Source organism: Oncorhynchus kisutch, linkage group LG13, assembly GCF_002021735.2.
Source record: "Oncorhynchus kisutch isolate 150728-3 linkage group LG13, Okis_V2, whole genome shotgun sequence".
Taxonomy (NCBI): domain Eukaryota; kingdom Metazoa; phylum Chordata; class Actinopteri; order Salmoniformes; family Salmonidae; genus Oncorhynchus; species Oncorhynchus kisutch.
The window spans coordinates 26,558,709-26,578,289 of record NC_034186.2 but is presented as its reverse complement, the minus strand read 5'-3'; the positions used below and the strand labels follow the sequence as shown (position 1 = coordinate 26,578,289).

Genomic DNA, 19,581 nt, shown 5'->3' with positions numbered 1-19,581 from the left:
CATCCCCCCACCCTCTCTCTCACCAACCCATACCCCCCTACTCTCAATCCAATTGCTAGCTCAGTCCTGCTGTGCATCAGTCGCCATGGCAAAATATTTCTCTGTGGGGTTGAAACTTATCCAATCCATAAAAACAAAAGAGTGGAGGGGAATTATTTTTTTAAAATGATCTCTGATTGAATTCCCAGAGGGCTACTTGTCTTTCCCTATCCTGTTGTCACTCTCCCCACTCTCTTTCATTTAAATGTTCTGTATTCTGCTTGTTGATTTTCTCTTCCTGAAAATGTCTCATTCATTGCCATGATGGACTTTATCTTATCCCACTGAATGCTTACTATCTATGTCGTTCAAACAGCGTAGAACATACACTCTAATCATGTATGTGAGTCTGGGCATTGATGTATGTTTGTTTCTTTGCGTTGTTTGTAACTTATTTTTTTACTTATTTTGCACATAATGTTGCTGTTACCATCTCTTATGACCGAAAATAACTTTTGGGCATCAGAACTGCGATTACTCACCACGGACTGGCAGAATCCTTTTTTTCCTTTAAAGAGCCTGATGAGCCCGACATGAATGACATACTGCTTTCCCAGGGACAGGCCTAGATCCCCGTTATTTGTGTGAAGAGGAGTTGGAGAAAAAGGGGCCAGAGGGCGGGCTGCCTTCTGAGAATTCGTAGGAGATCGAACCTCCACTTCCTTCCATTCTGCTAGCAAACTTGCAATATTTGGAAAATTAAATCGATGACCTACGATGAAGATTAAACTACCAACGGGACATTCAAAACTAATATCCACAGAGTCGTGGCTGAACGACGACATTATCAACATACAGCTGGCTGGTTATTTGCTGTTTCAGGCAGGGTAGAACAGCGGCATCTGGTAAGACAGGGGGCGGCAGACAATTAATTTTTGTAAATAACAGCTGGTGCATGATATCTAAGGATGTCTCGAGGTTATGCTCACCTGAGGTAGAGTATCTCATGATAAGCTGTAGTCTACACTATCTACCTAGAGAGTTTTCGTCTGTATTTTTCAGAGGGAAAAACAACTCTGGACCACATTTACTCCACACACAGAAACGCATACAAAGCTCTCCCTCGCCCTCCATTTGGCAAATCTGACCATAATTCTATCCTCCTGATTCCTGCTTCCAAGCAAAAATTAAAGCAGGAAGCACCAGTGACTCGATAAATAAAAAAGTGGTCAGATGAAGTAGATGCTAAGCTACAGGACTGTTTTTCTAGCACAGACTGGAATATGTTCCAGGATTCCTCCGATGGCATTGAGGAGTACACCACATCAGTCATTGGCTTCATCAACAAGTGCATTGATGACGTTGTCCCCACAGTGACCGTACATACATACCCCAACCAGAAGCCATGGATTACAGGCAACATCCGCACTGAGCTAAAGGCTAGAGCTGCCGCTATCAAGGAGCGGGACTCTAACCCGGAAGCGTATAAGAAATCCCACTATGCCCTCCGACAAACCATCAAACAGGCAAAGCGTCAATACAGGACAAAGATCGAATCGTACTACACCGGCTCTGATGCTCGTCGGATGTGGTAGGGCTTGCAAACCATTACAGACCACAAAGGGAAGCACAGCCGAGAGCTGCCCAGTGACACGAGCCTACCAGACAAGCTGAACTACTTCTATGCTCGCTTCGAGGCAAATAACACTGACACATGCATGAGAGCACCAGCTGTTCCCGAAAGTCTGTGTGATCCCGCTCTCCGCAGCAGATGTGAGTAAGACCTTTAAACAGGTCAACATTGGCTGCAGGGCCAGACGGATTACCAGGACGTGTGCTCCGGGCATGTGCTGACCAACTGGCAGGTGTCTTCACTTACATTTTCAACCTCTCCCTGTCCAAGTCTGTAATACCAACATGTTTTAAGCAGACCACCATAGTCCCTTTCACCCAAGAACACTAAGATAACCTGCCTAAATAACTATCGACCTGTAGCACTCACACCTGTAGCCATGAAGTGCTTTGAAAGGCTGGTCATGGCTCACATCAACACCATTATCCCAGAAATCCTAGACCTACTCCAATTTGCATACCACCCTAACAGATCCACAGATGATGTAATCTCTATTGCACTCCACACAGCCCTTTCCCACCTGGACAAAAGGAGCATCTATGTGAGAATGCTGTTCATTGACTACAGCTCAGCGTTCAACACCATAGTGCCCTCAAAGCTCATCAATAAGCTATGGACCCTGGGACTAAACACCTCCCTCTGCAACTGGATCCTGGACTTCCTGACGGGCTGCCCCCAGGTGGTAAGGGTAAGGGTAGGTAACAACACATCCGCCACGCTGATCCTCAACACTAGGGGCCCCTCAGGGGTGCGTGCTCAGTCCCCTCCTGTACTCCCTGTTCACTCATGACTGCACGGCCAGGCACGACTCCAACACCTTCATTAAGTTTGCCGATGACACAACATTGGTAGGCCTGATCACCGACAACAAGGAGACAGCCTATAGGGAGGTCGTCAGAGACCTGGCCATGTGGTGCCAGGACAACAAGTACTCCCCCATTCTCATTGACAGGGCTGTAGTAGAGCAGGTTGAGAGCTTCAAGTTCCTTGGTGTCCACATCACCAACAAACTATCATGGTCCAAGCACACCAAGACAGTCATGAAGAGAGCACGACAAAACCTATTCCCCCACAGGAGACTGAAAAGATTTGGCATGGGTCCTCAGATCCTCAAAAGGTTCTACAGCTGTACCATCGAGAGCATCCTGACTGGTTGCATCACTGTCTGGTATGGCAACTGCTCGGCCTCTGACGGCAAGGCACTACAGAGGGTAGTGCGTACGGCCCAGTACATCACTGGGGCCAAGAGGAAGTTCCTAAAAATTGTCAAAGACTCCAGCCACCCTAGTCATAGACTGTTCTCCGTGCTACCGCACAGCAAGCGGTACCGGAGCTCCAAGTCTAGGTCCAAGAGGCTTCTAAACAGCCTCTACCCCCAAGCCATAAGACTCCTGAACATCTAATCAAATGTCTACCCAGACTATTTGCATTGCCCCCTCTCTTTTACACCACTGCTACTCTCTATTGTTATCATCTATGCATAGTCACTTTAATAACTCTACCCACATGTACATACTGCATTACCTCAACTAACCGGTGCCCCCACACATTGACTCTGTACTCGTACCCCCCTGTGGATAGTCTCGCTATTGTTATTTTACTGCTGCTCTTTAATTACTTGTTATTTTTATTTCTTATTCTTACTCATATTTTTTTCAACTGCATTGTTGGTAAGTGAGCATTTCACTGTAAGGTCTACAGCTGTTGTATTCGGCGCATGTGTCTAATACAATTTGATTTGATTTGATTTGATCATAAAAACTCCCTCAAAGCCCTATAAAGCTGCACAAAAAAAAAATCCTCCATATGTGAGATCCCTTATGACATCATAGCTATCTCAATCCCAGAATCAGACTAGTGCACTAACTGCAACACTGGTCTCCACCACTGGATTACCATCCCTTCCTGACTGTATCAATAAAAGGCAGAGAGGAAGATGGAACATTTACATGGCTGCTTCTACTGTGGCTGGCACAGTTCCGTGTTAGCGTTACAGCTAATATAATTCACATACACACTAAAGCTGCCAGCAGCTGCATTAACAGTCCACCGCTTTGCCTGTGATGTGCTACAAGTAACCTCCATGGCTCTAGATGGATCAGGTGCGAACTGGCTTAAAACTTTTCAATCATCTCATCATCAGACTGGTTTAATCCTGACTTCCTGTCAGCTCTATGGTGTTCTTGGTGTGGTGAGACCAACCATATTTATTGACTAACCTTAGTGAACTACAGTATGTCTGACTAGTAGAGTACTGTATCATCAGGCTATTGTTCTAGGAATAACTTAACCAAAGCTACAAGTATGACATTTGTATGAACCAAAGCTACAAGTATGACATTTTTATGAACCAAAGCTACAAGTATGAACACTTTTATAACACTTTAATTCACACTGTACTTTTAATGACATACAGTATATGAGCATTTGTTTTGATGAGGCCTTACCCGTCCGATGAGCACTGGTTCTGGTCCTCTGTACTCCTCAATCACAAAGAACTGGTTCCACTGCCAACTCCGCCTATGACGAGAGTGAGGCCGCTCCCAAGTTAGAGTTAGCCCCACCACCCCCGCCTGAGACACCAAGCCCCGGGTAGAGATGCTCTTTGGAAGAACTCTGGACTCTGGATGGAAGTCAGTCTGGAGTTTCAAATGATGGCTGGGCTCTCCATTGGGATCTGCCTCCATGGACTCTTGTGACTGAGTGTGAACATTATCCACAGCTTCACTCTTGGATATAATTACATTCCAAGTGGTGTGAAGGGTAAAGGCAGTTTGGGTTGATATCTGTACCAGTTCATCCAGGCCATTCTTTACCTTTTCTGTTAATCCAGGAGCCAGTGGAATGTGGGTAGTCATAAGAACCTCAGCATTCTCACCATGATTCACCAGAGAGACAGTGTTTTCTCCAGCCGTGACATCTGTTAGGGCTTCCTCACTGTTCTGAACTGGAATTGGTAAACTAACAATTAGTGAGCTCTCACCTCTGTGCTCTTCCCACATACAAACCAAAACTAGAAGAAGCATCGTTGGGGTGGTCATAGTAGAGTTGGTATGTTAGTCAACTAATTTCAACATGAATTCTCCAGAGATTTTTGTTCCTCTCCTTGGATTCTGCTGTCTTCTCGCCACATTGTGCTTTCCTTTGCTATGTCCAGGGTCAGTCTTCATTCTGTTTGGTTTTCATTCAGAGCTGTATTACCTGAGAAGAGAGATAATTAGAGTAATCTCAGCTGTTTTAATTAAAAGGAGAGCAAACAGCTCTGAGGTGCAGGAGGCATGAAGACATGCAGATCTGTTGACAGTATTCTCATTAACTCCTCAAGACCTTAGGAAAGCTGGCTGCCATTTTACAACTCCACATTGTGGGGAATATATTGTAATAGCACTGTTCTGTCTGCACAGTTTTTTTGCATACTGTCTATGTTCAGATTTGTCCATTGTTTAGTGTTTGGTGAATTGAAGGATTAGACACCATAGTCATAGCTAATAGAAAACCAGAGGCTATTGTCAGTTTGTTGTAAAATTGCAGCATATAAATATCTATTGTCTATTTATAACATAATAAAACATTTCAAGGGCTCAGACATGCTCATAACCAGTGAAAAAGCACAACACCTGTTAGTTAAAGAATGTCACTTAATACTTAATGACAGAATGGGGCATAGTATAATGAGACTATTGTGTTAAGTGATGAGCTCAATGTAGAGCCTGTAAGGGAGCGTTGTCTCTGGAGGCTGAGTTTGGACCTGAAGGGCAGACTGTGTGTCGCAGCCCACTACTTTACTGTGTCAGACACAATTGTCAGTCCATCCGATGATTGATTTCATCCTAAAGATGGCCTCCTCATACCTCAATGCCCATTAGTAGAAGAAGTTTCCCTTAAGAGATTAATTGGACTCATAAATATTTTAATACATTTCTGTCCTCATTTCCCAAAAGTTTAACGATACGAGTTTCGTTTGTATTAGAGTCAGACCCCGGCTATCGATCTTCCAGGCTTTGTACAATGAAGGCTCGTCACCAATTTAACAAGACTGAAAATGTGTAATCCCAATTTCTCTATCTATCTCCCTCTATTTTCTGCAATCGCCGCTCTTTCTTGTGAATCTTCCTGTGAATTTGTCAATGTCACTCTTTACCTTTTTCCTCTCTCACATTTAACACACAATCACAAACACACACTCATATTCAAAGGTCAATTTCTATCGATAAGAAAGGATACAATGGCCTCATCCCTACAATCCCTGATTTAGTAATCCTCTTTTTTATATTGAATCGCCTTATCTGTACTATACAGTGCAATTAAAATATCTGCCATTGTATTACAACACCCCTTCATTTAGATGCAAATGAGGGCCTAAGTTAAAATATTATTAACCCAAAATGACTGTGTAATATTTAGCAGAATGTTTAATTTATCCAATTTTAGAATGTTTACAACAGGGACACAATACTCATTCATTCCAATTCAGCAATTGCCCTAGTTTCTTAATACTTGAGAACAAAGTACTAATTTGAGCTTTTGATCATAAGAAAAATTGTTGCTTTGTTCTACCCTTCTCCACTCTTCACATCTTTTCTTTCGCAGATAAAAAATGACTGTTGAAAAGGAATAAGGCTATTTTTTTGCACATATTAAAGCCACCTCATCAATATGAATGCCAGATGTGCACTCAGTCTCTCTGAGCCGATGTGTCTGTTCCCTCATCTTTAAACCATCCCCTATATCTCCGCTCTGGCGCTTTTAGAGCTATTCTCTTTCTTCTGTATAATGTTGCATCTTTAAATCAATTTCTTGGCCCATTTTAAAACAATTAGTTTGAGTGTTTTTCATATTGTTTTTCATGTCTACCGCTCCACAATTAAATAAAAAACATGCCATTTAATATTATTTTTCAGTATGTGAGATGTAAGTGTTCGTGAGGGGATGGATCGTGGCTAGAAAGAGATAGAATGATAAAAATAGGGAATGAAAGAGTCAGGGCGATTTACTGTTGCTGGCTGATGAGTGGTGACACAGGTCTAAATTGCAAATCGCTGTTTCAGTCTCCCTTCACTCTGTGTGCAGCTTCACTGCAAGGAAGCTGTTTCAGTCTCCCTTCACTCTGTGTGCAGCTTCACTGCAAGGAAGCTGTTTCATTTTTATAAAAAATAGCCTGTGCATGTCAGGCCTTTACATAGATATATAGAGAGAAGAGAGGTAGAGGGGGTAGAAAGGGAGACACAGAGAGGGAGGAGAGAGAGAGAAAGAGAGAGGGAGGTGGGGGGGAGAGAGGGGGGGGGCGGGGGGAGAGATAGAGGAAGAGGGAAAGAGAGAGGGAAATATGTGATGAAGGGAAAGCTTAGCTGGCTTAAAGACATGCTCTGGAACTTTGGCAACTACTAAGTATTTTTTAAACCTCCCACTTTTGGCTGGATGTGTCAACGTATAGTTCATACATGCATAATCTATGAGCAGAATTACTGTTTTACCTCAATTAGCCACAAAATCCCTAGTTTGAAAGCAACTGTTTTTCTGGAAGCTATGCTGCACCATTTTCCAATTATTGTCCCCCACATGGCCACCCCCCTAGCAAATCGAGTTATAACCAATGAGCTTCAGCCCCTAGACATTTGAGTGACAGCTAGCTAGATGCACACACAGCAGAGCGAGAGAGCAATGACGTAATGCACATATCTGCACATATGTGACTTAGTACTCAATTTTCGGGGAACACTTTCGGCTCGTGAGCGCTAATTTCAGAACTACTGGCTAAAAAGTATACAAAATTACTAAAGAATCTCGGTAAACAGCTAAGGGATGGGACTGGAGAATGTCACTCTCAAATTCATAGACAGAGCTATGGATGCATGGACTGACCATCCATGTTATCAAAATTGGATAAATCACTGCCACTCCAGCTGCTCTGTCTTCATATCTTCTCTCATAGTCCGAGAGCATCTGCGGTAGTGGCACAGGCCTACTAATTTCTCCCAAATGGAGATTTTGTCTTTTCTCCCTCTATTAACTGACCATCCCATCATTTCAATTCCATGCTGTCACTGTAACTTTTTCGCTCAACCTTAACATTGTTGTCATCTATCCCTGTGCCCTTGGAGAGTTCCTCAATGAGCTTGACACCTTGATAGGCTCATTTCCTGATGATGGCTCACCGCTCTTCATACTTGGCAACTTCAATCCCCGGACTTCTGCCTTGGATTCATTTCTTTCTAACTCTCTCTTTCCCCTCCTTGCCTCTTTTGGTTGCACCCTTTCCCAATCCCCTCCAACTCACAAGCAAAGCAATACGTTTGACCTCACTAGAGGCTGTTTGCCTACTAAACTCACTGCAACCCCCTCCAGGTCTCTACTTTGTTTCCTTGTCTGTCTCCCTTTCCTCCAACGCGGGCAGCTGAGTGAAAATGGAGGAAAACTAAACTTCCAAAGGACCTATTATTCATTCACTCCCTCCTCTCTACCTTCTCTTCCCCTGTATTCACTGCAAAGCCACTTTCTATCACTCCAAAGCTTCTGCCTCTAATGCTAGGAAACTCTTTTCCACCCTCTCCTCCCTCCTTTATCCTCCACCCCTCCCCCTCCCTCCCTGCAAACACCTTTGTCAACCACTTTGAAAAGAAGGTTGACAACATCCACTCCTCAGTCACTCAGCCTATTGAGTACACTGGTTCCACACACACAGAATTACCATATGCCTTGTCCTCTTTCTCCCCTCTTTCTCCAGATAAAATCCTGTGACTAGTGAGGTCTGGCCGCCCTACAACATGCCCGCTCGACCCCATCCCCTCCTCTTTTCTCCAGACCATCCCTGGAGACCTCCCATTCCTCACTTGCCTCATCAACTCATCCCTGACCACTGGATGCGTCCCCTCTGACTTCAAAATGGCTCGAGTTTCACCCTCCTCAAGAAACCAACACTCGATTCATCTGATGTCAAAAACTATGGACCAAGATTCACAAAACCTTCTTAAGAAGAAATGTCTTCCTTTTTATTTATTTTTATTTATTTTTTTGCATTTTCCAATTAAGAACATTCAAAACAAAAGTGAAAAGATATTAGACAACGATAGGACAAAGTGACAGTAACAGACGAGCATAACAAAAAAATAATTATAATTATAATTATATATACAAACATACAATAAGAAAAAAAAAAAACCGAGACATTGGATCACCTGCCGTAGGCTACATATTATACATTACGTGCGAAACATTATATGAGGATTATATATAGATTCAATCAATGAGATGTGGGGGGGGGGGGGATTCTCCATATAGTCAATAAAAGGTTGCCAAATTCTGTAAAATGTCTTTAACTTATTCCTCAAGCAGTAAGTGATTTTCTCCAAAGGGATACAACTATTAACTTCCGATAGCCACATTGCAACTGGCAGGGAGGAATCCCATTTCCATTTCAAGGCAATACATTTCTTGGCAATCGCGAGCAATATTTCTGTTAGCTTTATAGTATGGCTTTGCCTAAGATTGGTGTTAGTAAAGTTACCCAGTAGACAGACCTCCGGGTCTAAAGGGAATGCAACCCCGTGAATTGAGGATATGGTATCGCATACCCCCCGCCAGAAACCGTGTAGTTTTGAACACTGCCAAGTGGAATGGAGGAATGTTCCTTCCTCTGAGCCACATCTAAAACATAGGGAGGAGATATCTGGGTTGAACTTGTGCAGTCTAGATGGGGTGATATAGAGCTGATGGAGGAAATTATACTGAATCAGTCTGTTTCAGGAGTTCAATGTGGATGTAACACCATCCCTGCATAGGTCACTCCATAGATCCTCATCAAGATCAATACCCAGATCTTTTTCCCATCTAAGTCGGGGTTTATCTAGCCCAGGCAGTGTTAGTCCTGACATAAGAGCATCGTATACACGGGAAATGGTCTTGAACAGTGGTTGGTCTGCGTGGCAGAGTTGTTCAATAGGTGACATCTTAGGTAGGTTCAATTGTCCCTTGAGAGTCACCCTAATAAAGTTTCATATTTGTAGGTAGCTAAAGAAGTCCCTGTTAGGCAAGTGGTATTTCTGATCAAAAGACATAAGAACTCTTTCCTCGTAACAATGTTCCAGAAGAGTGATCCCCTTATCAGACCAGGGTCTAAAGTTACTATTCTGGAAAAACATAGGGATCAATCTATTGTTCCATAAAGGGGTTTTGGGGGAAAGGAATCCCTCTCGTCCGAACAACTTATGCAATTTGCACCATGCCAGGACAGAATGTACAATTAAAGGGTTGTCTGTGATGGTTTTTATAGATTTTCTGTCCCATTTGTAAAACAATTCTGCCCCAGTGTCATCATTTACCTCAAGCTTTTCAATGTTCAACCATGAGGGAGAGGGACCATTGTCAAACCTCTGAACCAGAAACCTAGACTGTGCAGCCCAGTAGTACATTCTAAAATTGGGGAGGTTTAAGCCCCCTTGACTGTAATCAAGGGTCAGTTTATCCAGGCCAACCCTAGGGGTTTTGCTGTGCCAGATAAACCGTCTGGTCAGCTTGTCGAGAGAGGAAAAAAATGCTGCGGGAACAGGGATAGGGAGAGATTGAAACAGATATAGAAATCTGGGCAGGACATTCATTTTAATTACATTGATGCTACCCAGTAGAGTGAGAGGTAAGTCCATCCATTTACAAAGGTCAACCTCCACCTTTTGCAACAAACTGGCCAGATTGAGTTTATAGAGGTTGTTCAGATTACCATCCACCATTATGCCCAAATATGTGAAGCCCATAGGCGACCATCTAAAAGGAAACTTGTGCTTGATGGTATGATGGTCAAAGACAGACAATGGTAAGATTTCGCTTTTATCAAAATTGACCTTATATCCAGAGAAAGAACTATAACACTGTAGTAGCATCTGCAAGTGAGAGAGGGAGTGTTCTGGGTTTGTTAGAAATAAGATAAGGTCGTCCGCAAAGAGTGATAATTTATGGGTATGGGGGCCCACCTCAAAGCCATGTATGTCAGGGCACGTTCTAACAGCCTCAGCCAATGGCGAGGGCAAAGAGGTGGGGGCTAATTGGGCAACCTTGTCTGTTCCCCCTATAAAGAGGGAAAGAGGAGGAAGTAATCCCATTGGTAGCAATCCTAGCTTTAGGAGATTTGTAGAGTGATTTTATCAAATTTACAAGCACGGTACCTAAACCAAACTTTTCCAAGACGCGAAAGAGGTATGGCCATTCAACCCTATCAAAGGCCTTTTCAGCATCGAGGGAGACTGCGACACTAGGTATTTTGTTTTTGTTAGCAAGGTGCATTATATCAAAGAACCTTCTGAGATTATTGGAGGACAATCTATTAATTATGAAGCCAGTCTGATCTGGGTTAACCAACAGGGGAAGACATGACTCCAGTCTCTTAGATAGCATCTTGGTGACCAGTTTACAATCTGTGTTAAGGAGAGAGATTGGTCTATAGGAGGCACACTTAAGCGGGTTTTTCCCTTTCTTGTGGTTTACAGTAATCACTGCTTGAGAGAAGGACTCTGGAAAGCAGTTGTCTTCTCTGGCTTTTTTAAGTACCTCCATAAGGTAGGGGACCAACAGCTCCCTAAATTCTTTATAGAACTCTGGAGGGAAGCCATCCTCCCCAGGAGATTTATTAGAAGGTAAGGATTTAATGGCCTCCAACAATTCAGGAACTGAGAAGTGTTCACTCAGGTGCTCGCTGTCTTCCCCTGACAGGCATGGGAGGTTGAGAGAGGAGAGAAAGGAGTCAATCTCTGATAGATCATCGCTTGATTGGGAAGTGTAGAGGTCTTCATAGTATTTCTTAAAAGTATTATTAATTTCAGTAGGGTCGAAAGATATCTCATTAGTAAGAGTTTCTATGGCATTAATTGTCCTCTTACTTTCCTCTGCTTTCAGTTGCCATGCCAATACTTTGTGAGCTTTCTCTCCAAGCTCGTAATAACGCTGTTTTGATTTAGTGATGGCCCTCTCAGCTTGATATGTGTTCAGGATATTATATTAAAATTTTTTATTTACCAAAAGCCTGTATAGATCTTTAGTCGGGCCTCTTTGGTAGGTTTTCTCTAGCTCGGAGATTTCAGATTCAAGGGCACTCAGTTCCGCACCGTGTTTTTTCTTCAGCCCTTTAGTATAGGAAATAATCTGTCCCCTCAGATAGGCCTTCAATGTGTCCCAAAGAATGAAGCTGTCAGGAGCAGAGGGTTTGTTTGTCAAAGTAAGAATATTGATCTGCTCTTTGATGAATGCACAAAATTCAGGTTGCTTTAGGAGTGTAGAATTTAGTCTCCATCTATATGTTCCTTTTACCTTGGTAGGAATGGAGATTGATAATACCAGAGGAGAATGGTCACTAAGCAATCTGGGGAGATACTCGACATCTAACACTCTATGAAACAGTTGTGTCGAAAGTAAAAAGTTATCTATGCGTGTGTGTGTCTTGTGTGGGTGTGAATAAAAAGAGTAGTCCCTATCCTGTGGGTGCAACTGTCTCCAGATGTCTAGTAAATTGAGATCTTTCATGAATGACAGGAAATGTCTTCTTAACTGCCATTTTTTTCGTTAACTATAGACTTAAGAAGAAAGTTAAGGAAAGTTGCTATTCCTAAAAATGGTTATTGGAAATGTTCTTGTGGTAAGTAGATTCTTGAAAATAAAGTTTTTGTACACGTTCTTAATTCCAAGATAGCTAAACCCTTGTCTTAAACTCAGGGCAGTGAGATAAAAAGCAATTGAACATATATTTTTTCTTAAGAAGCTTAAGTAGCTTTTTTTCTTTCTTTAATTTTTTTTTTCTTCGTGGTATCCAATTGTTTTAGTAGCTACTATCTTGTCTCATCTCTACGGGCTCGGGAGAGACGAAGGTTGAAAGTCATGCGTCCTCCGATACACAACCCAACCAAGTCGCACTGCTTCTTAACACAGCACGCATCCAACCCGGAAGTCAGCCGCACCAATGTGTCAGAGCACACCAATGTCTCAGCACCGTGCACCTGGCAGCCGTGCACCTGGCAACCGTGCACCTGGCAACCGTGCACCTGGCAACCTTGCACCTGGCAACCTTGCACCTGGCAACCTTGGTTGCACGATATCCCTACCAGCCAAGCCCTCCCTAACCCGGACGACTCTAGGCCAATTGTGCGTCGCCCCACGGACATCCCGGTCGCGGCCGGTTACGACAGAGCCTGGGAGCGAACCCAGAGTCTCTGATGGCACAGCTGGCGCTGCAGTACAGCGCCCTTAACCACTGCGCCACCCGGGAGGCCCTTAAGAAGCTTCTTATGTTTTTGCGTAAGAAGTGTTTTGTGAATCTGGGCCCTGTATCCCTTCTTTCTTTTCTTCACAAAACACTTGAGCGTGTTGTCTTCAACTTTCTCAGAGCCATCTTCTTGACCCTAACCAGTCAAGACGAGTCACTCAATCTAGACTGCTCTTCTCTGTGGCTCGGAGGCTCTCCGCACTGCCAAAGCTGACTCTCTCCTCTATTCTCATCCTCCTAGATCTATCTGCTGCCTTTGACACAGTGAACCATCAGATCCTCCTCTCCACCCTCTCGGGGCTGGGTGTCTCAGGCTGTGCACACTATTGGATTGCATCCTACCTGGCAGAGCCGCTCCTACCAGGTGAAGTGGAGAGGATCTGTGTCTGCACCACATACTCTCACTACTGGTGTCCCCCAGGGATCGGTTCAAGGCCCTCTCCTCTTCTCTCTGTACACCAAGTCACTAGGCTCTGTCAAATCTTCACATGGTCTCTTCTATCATTTCTATGCGGATGGCACTCAACTACTTTTCTCCTTCCCCCTTCTGACACCCAGGTGGCGACATGCATCTCTGCAAGCCTGGCAGATATACTTGGATGTCGGCCCACCACAAGCTCAACCTCGACAAGGTGTAACTGCTCTTCCTCCTGGGGAAGGCCTGCCCGCTCAAAGACCTCTCCATCACGGTTGACAATTCCAAAGTGTCACCCTCCCAGAGTGCAAATAACCTTGGCGTGACCCTGAACAACACCCTGTCATTCTCAGCAAACATCAAAGCAGTGACCCGCTCCTGCAGGTTCATGCTCTACAACATCCGTAGAGTACAACTTTCCTCATACAGGAAGCGGTGCAGGTCTTAATCCAGGCACTTGTCCTCTTCTGTCTGGACTACTGCAACTCGCTGTTGGCTTGGCTCCCCGCTTGTGCCATCAACTAATTCAGAACACAGCAGCCAGTCTGGTTTTCAACCTTCCCAAGTTCTCTCATGTCACCCCGCTCATCCGCACACTCCACTGGCTTCCAGTTGAAGCTCACATCCACTACAAGACCATGGTGCTTATCTACAGAACAGCAAGAGGAACTGCCCCTCCCTACCTTCAGGCTATGTTCTAACCCTACACCCCAACCGAACACTCCGTTCTGTCACCTCAGGTCTCCTGGGCCTCCCACCCCCCACGGGAGGGCAGCTCCCGCTCAGCCCAGTCCAAGCTCTTCTCTGTCCTGGCACCCCGATGGTGGAACCAGCTTCCCCCTGAAGCTAGGACAGCGGAGTCCCTGCCCATCTTCCAAAAACATTTGAAACCCCACCTCTTCAAACATTTAAATAACCCTCCTCCTCACCTCAACCCCCCCCCCCCCATAAAAAAAGTATGTTTTTTTTAAACACTTAACCAGCACATGAACTTGACCCCCCCCCCCCCCCTCTAGCTCTGACTCTACTGACAGCTACATTATTTAGGAAAAATGTACATTGTATGCCTGTGATATGTGGTTGTCCCACCTAGCTATCTTAAGATGAATGCACTAACTGTAAGTCACTCTAGATAAGACTGTCTGCTAAATTACTAAAATGTAAAAGTACAGTTTTAACCATGTTTTGAGCCTATACAGTGTTTGTTTACATTTACTTGTTTACAAACATTGGAGAAAAACAAGCTTATGGGCTCAAGCTACTCAATCCATATTGTGGAAGTTAAGTGTTACAGTCTGATGAGAACTTTAAGGCAAAGTTCCCACGTTAGCGGAGACTGCATTCATGGTAAATGCTGCATATGTCGGAGTTTAAATAATATATATAATTCATTGACAAGTCCAAAAATGGATGTAGCAACTGTTTATTGCCCCTTTAAGTAACAAAGACAGGCAGAGATTTTACTCCACCCATGCATCTTCCTGGCATTCTCTTCTTCCTTCCATTAAATTTAACAATTTAAGACTGCTCATCCTCTCTCTCCCTCCTCTCTTTCCCTCTCTCAGTCTTCACAGCCTGTCCAAATCAAACTGATGAGAGGGCTCATTGTGACTATACTTGGCACATCCCCCATCTTGCTCTTGTCACCATCTTACATTCAGACAGTCAGTAAGTAGTAGTTCAATACCCAATCAAAGCTCTGTGTTGTGGCAGACGTATGCTCTAACAATGTGCTAGTGCTTACGACTCAGCTGTACATTCACTTGACAAATAAATGTGTTCAACAAAGACTACGGTGAGCGGGGACTAGGGAATATCTATACTGGCTGGATACTGTGTGTGTCTGTGTGTGTGTGTGTGTGTGTGTGTGTGTGTGTGTGTGTGTGTGTGTGTGTGTGTGTGTGTGTGTGTGTGTGTGTGTGTGTGTGTGTGTGTGTGTGTGTGTGTGTGTGTGTGTGTGTGTGTGTGTGTGTGTGTGTGTGTGTGTGTGTGTGTGTGTGTGTGTGTGTGTGTGTGTGTGTGTGTGTAAAGCCTATATGCTGAGTGAAATTGGCTGATAATGATTTTCTCTTTGATGTCTAAAGTCAAAGTGTTGTTGGTGTGTGAATGTGGTACATGGTCTCTCTCATTCTCATTACAAGAGTTTGTTATTTATCTCCCTACTTTCTCTCCTCTTGTGTCACACACATACAAACACACACACACTTCAAAGCTGGGCATTAGCATACTTTAGATAAACTGAACAGCCTGGAGCATGACCTTGTCTTGTTAGAGAACGTTGGAGCTGTGACCCCTCTGACGCATGTTATTGTGATCTGCACACAAACGCTAAAATGTTAACACTGTGGGAACAGTGCCAGGGAAACTTATCCAAGGGATGGATTGCTGTCATAGCTTCTCCATAGACTGTTTACAGGGTAAGGTAACCAATGTGTAATTTGATGAACTAACCCTTTAAGCATGAGTAAATCCGTGTGGACTGTGGAACCAGTGCAGGCTGCAGGTGAGCGTTTCTGAGCATGCGCACGCACGCACGCACGCACGCACACATGCACACACGCACACACGCACACACGCACACACACACACACACACACACACACACACACACACACACACACACACACACACACACACACACACACACTCACACACACACACACACACGTGTAGCCTAGTCCAGGAAGGGAGGGAAGATGACAATCAAATTGGTACCATCTGTCAAATTTCTGCGTTTAGTTCAGTCAACAGAATAGCCACAGTTTGGTCCCATAATTCCAACAGATCTCTTGGATAACTCTGTATTTGTCTGCATTTAGACTGCCGCTAAAACAGCTGACATCTGTTCCTGACATTTGAAGGCGAACATCTTTATTTTGCACATTTTATTTTGGTATAAGCACGTGCACCACACAATTTAGGCTCTATTTCAGATGATATATATTCAGATTCAAATGGATTTTTGTATTGACATTAAAATAAAAACATGATGATAAACCATCCATACCCCATTCATTCTGCAAGATAAATGGGCTAAAGTGAAAGTAGGCTACAAATAAACTGAACCATATTAAGAACAAAACATTTTGTCCTGATGCATTTTTCTCACACCAATTTCAATCTTACCTTTCAATAAAGATATCATCTCATAGCTCTTTCAACTGCCTGTGATTTAAGTGAACGCGCTGAATGAAATACAACTAGAATCCAACGTTGGAGAGAAGCCTGTGTTCCTTGTGTGCCCGCTCTCATTCTCTACTCTCACTGTCCCTGAAAATTCCATATCACTCCCCCTCTGTCCTCACAGACCCCTTCCTCCTCCTTGCGGGGCTGACAGTTTGTTTGTCATATTTTTGGGATATTGTAGACTAGGCTACTATTTTGCCAGCCTTCATGCCATAATGTGATTGTGGGCATGTTTGCTTTGCATCATGTGAATTCATATTTAGCCTAGGGGTTCCCAAACTGTTTTCCTCACAACCCCATTTTTATATCTGAAAATGTTTGGGACCCCAACCATGTCAAACAAATTATGTAGACTTTTTTATTTGGGGCTATGGCAATCAATTGAAAAACATTTTAACAGTATTTCTGACTGTCTTCTCAACTAAACAATCACATACTTTTAATGTTTGGCTATGACAGTCAATTACAAATTAGTCTGACAAAATGTATATTATCTCACCACCACTAATAAGATGGGTGTGCTTGATGCATGTCATGTCGGAGTATCTCAAAGTCCGGGGGCGTGGATGACAGTGCACACCTCAATACAATGCCATAGATGTCTCAAATTTTGAGGGAGCGTGCAATTGGCATGCTGACTGCAGGATTGCCCACCAAAGCTGTTGCAGGATGATTTAATGCTAAATTAAGCCATCATTTTAGATAAATTGGCAGCAAGTCCAACTGACCTCACAACCACAGACCACGTGTAACCACGCCAGCCCAGGACCTTCACATCCGGCTTCTTCACTTGAGGGATCGTCTGAGACCAGCCACTCAGACAGCTGATGAAACTGTGGGTTTGCACAACCAAAGAATTTCTGTCAGAAACCGTCTCAGAGAAGCTCATCTGCGTGCTTGTCATCCTCACAAGGGTCTTGACTTGACTGCATTTCAGCGTCGTAACCAACTTCAGTGGGAAAATGTTCCTCTTCAAAGGCCACTGGCACACTGGAGGAAAAGTGTGCTCTTCAACGGATTAATCCCGGTTTCAAGTGTACCGGGCAGATGGCAGACATCGTGTGGCGTCGTGTGGGCGAGCAGTTTGCTGATGTCAACGTTGTGACCAGAGTGCCCCATGATGGCAGTGGGATTATGGTATGGGCAGGCATAAGCTATGGACAACAAACACAATTGCATTTAATCGATGACAATTTGAATGCACAGAGATACCGTGATGAGATCCTGAGGCCCATTGTCGTGCCATTCATCCGCCGCCATCCCCTCATGTTTCAGCATGACAATGCACTGCCACATATTGCCATAATCTGTACACAATTCCTGGAAGTTGAAAATGTCCTGCATACTCACCAGACATGTCATCCATTGAGCTTGTTTGGGATGCTCTGGATTGACAAGTACGACGGCATGATCCAGTTCCTGCCAATATCCAGCAACATCACACAGCCATTGAAGAGGAGTGGGACAACATTCCACTGGCCACAATAAACAGCCTGATTAACTCTATGGGAAGGAGATTTGTCGTGCTGCATGAGGCAAATGGTGGTCACACCAGATACTGACTGATTTTCTGATCCATGCCCCGTTTCTTTTTAGGTATCAAATTAAATCAAATTGTATTGGTCACATACACATGGTTTGTAAAGCCCGACGCTGGAGATGAGAAACAAGTACAGGGAGTGAACATTTAATGAAAAATGGACATCAAACGAAACAAGAACAGTGTCTGGACTGGGGGGAACAAAACGACATGACTACTGAGTTGTAGGAGCCCGACGAGCCAGCTGAGGCATGATGTGGGATGGGAGCCTACCGAGCCAACCGAGGCAAGGAAACCTCTCGAGCCAGCTAAGGAGTGGAACCTGAGACACCCCCGGTTCCATTGGCGGAGGCACCAGGACCCGACGTCACCACCAAAAACAAAAAACAAGAACTCCCTGATGCTTCAAATAGTGGTGTCAGTACTGACACTGGAGTGACACTGGAGACGAGAAGCAAGTACAGAGAGTGAACATTTCATGGAAAAAGGACATCAAACAAAACAAGAACAGCAACTGGACAGGAGGAACAAAATTACATGATGACTATAATGCTGACACAGCGAACCAACGAAGGAACAGACAGATATAGATGGGGCAATCAACAAGGTGAAGGAGTCCAGGTAAGTCCAATGATCACTGATGCGGGTAATGATGGTGACAGGTGTGCGTAATGATGGGCAGCCTGGTGCCTTCGATTGCCAGAGAGGAGAAGCAGGAGCAGGCGTGACATGGTCAGCAAATGTTATTGTGAGTGCAGCGAAATGCTTGTGCTTCTAGCTCCAACAGTGCAGCAATATCTAACAAGTAAACTAACAATTCCACAACAACAACCTAATACACACAAATCTAAGTAAAGGAATATATGGATGAGCAATGACAGAGCGACATAGGCAAGATGCAATAGATGGTATAAAATACAGTACAGTCGTGACCAAAAGTTTTGAGAATGACACAAATATAAATTTTCACAAAGTCTGCTGCCTCGGTTTGTATGATGGCAATTTGCATATACTCCAGAATGTTATGAAGAGTGATCAGATGAATTGCAATTAATTGCAAAGTCCCTGCAAATGAACTGAATCCCCAAAAAACATTTCCACTGCATTTCAGCCCTGCCACAAAATGACCAGCTGACATCATGTCAGTGATTCTCTCGTTAACACAGGTGTGAGTGTTGACGAGGACAAGGCTGGAGATCACTCTGTCATGCTGATTGAGTTCGAATAAAAAAGTTTCAAAAGGAGGGTGGTGCTTGGAATCATTGTTCTTCCTCTGTCAGCCATGGTTGCCTGCAAGGAAACACATGTCGTCATCATTGCTTTGCGCAAAAAGGGCTTCACAGGCTTGGATATTGCTGCCAGTAAGATTGCACCTAAATCAACAATTTACCGGATCATAAATAACTTTAAGGAGAGTGGTTCAATTGTTGTGAAGAAGGCTTCAGGGCGCCCAAGAAAGTCCAGGAAGCGCCAGGACCGTCTCCTTAAGTTGATTCAGCTGCAGGATTCGGGGCACCACCAGTACAGAGCTTGCTCAGGAATGGCAGCAGGCAGGTGTGAGTGCATCTGCACGCACCATGATGCAA

General features: G+C 44.1%; 1 protein-coding gene across 1 annotated transcript in view; it reads right to left on the bottom strand.

Annotated features, from left to right (window-relative positions):
* The window catches only part of LOC109902698 (cadherin-2), a 30,919-nt gene extending 14,379 nt beyond the window's left edge, over window positions 1–16,540 (bottom strand). The window contains exons 1-2 of the mRNA XM_020499282.2: window positions 16,396–16,540; window positions 4,060–4,813 (exon numbers count right to left, since the gene is read on the bottom strand). Of these exons, the coding sequence (XP_020354871.2) occupies window positions 4,060–4,653 (594 nt within the window). The 5' untranslated portion in view covers window positions 4,654–4,813; window positions 16,396–16,540. The remainder of the gene's footprint in view (window positions 1–4,059; window positions 4,814–16,395) is intronic.
* Between the last annotated feature and the right edge of the window lie 3,041 nt (window positions 16,541–19,581).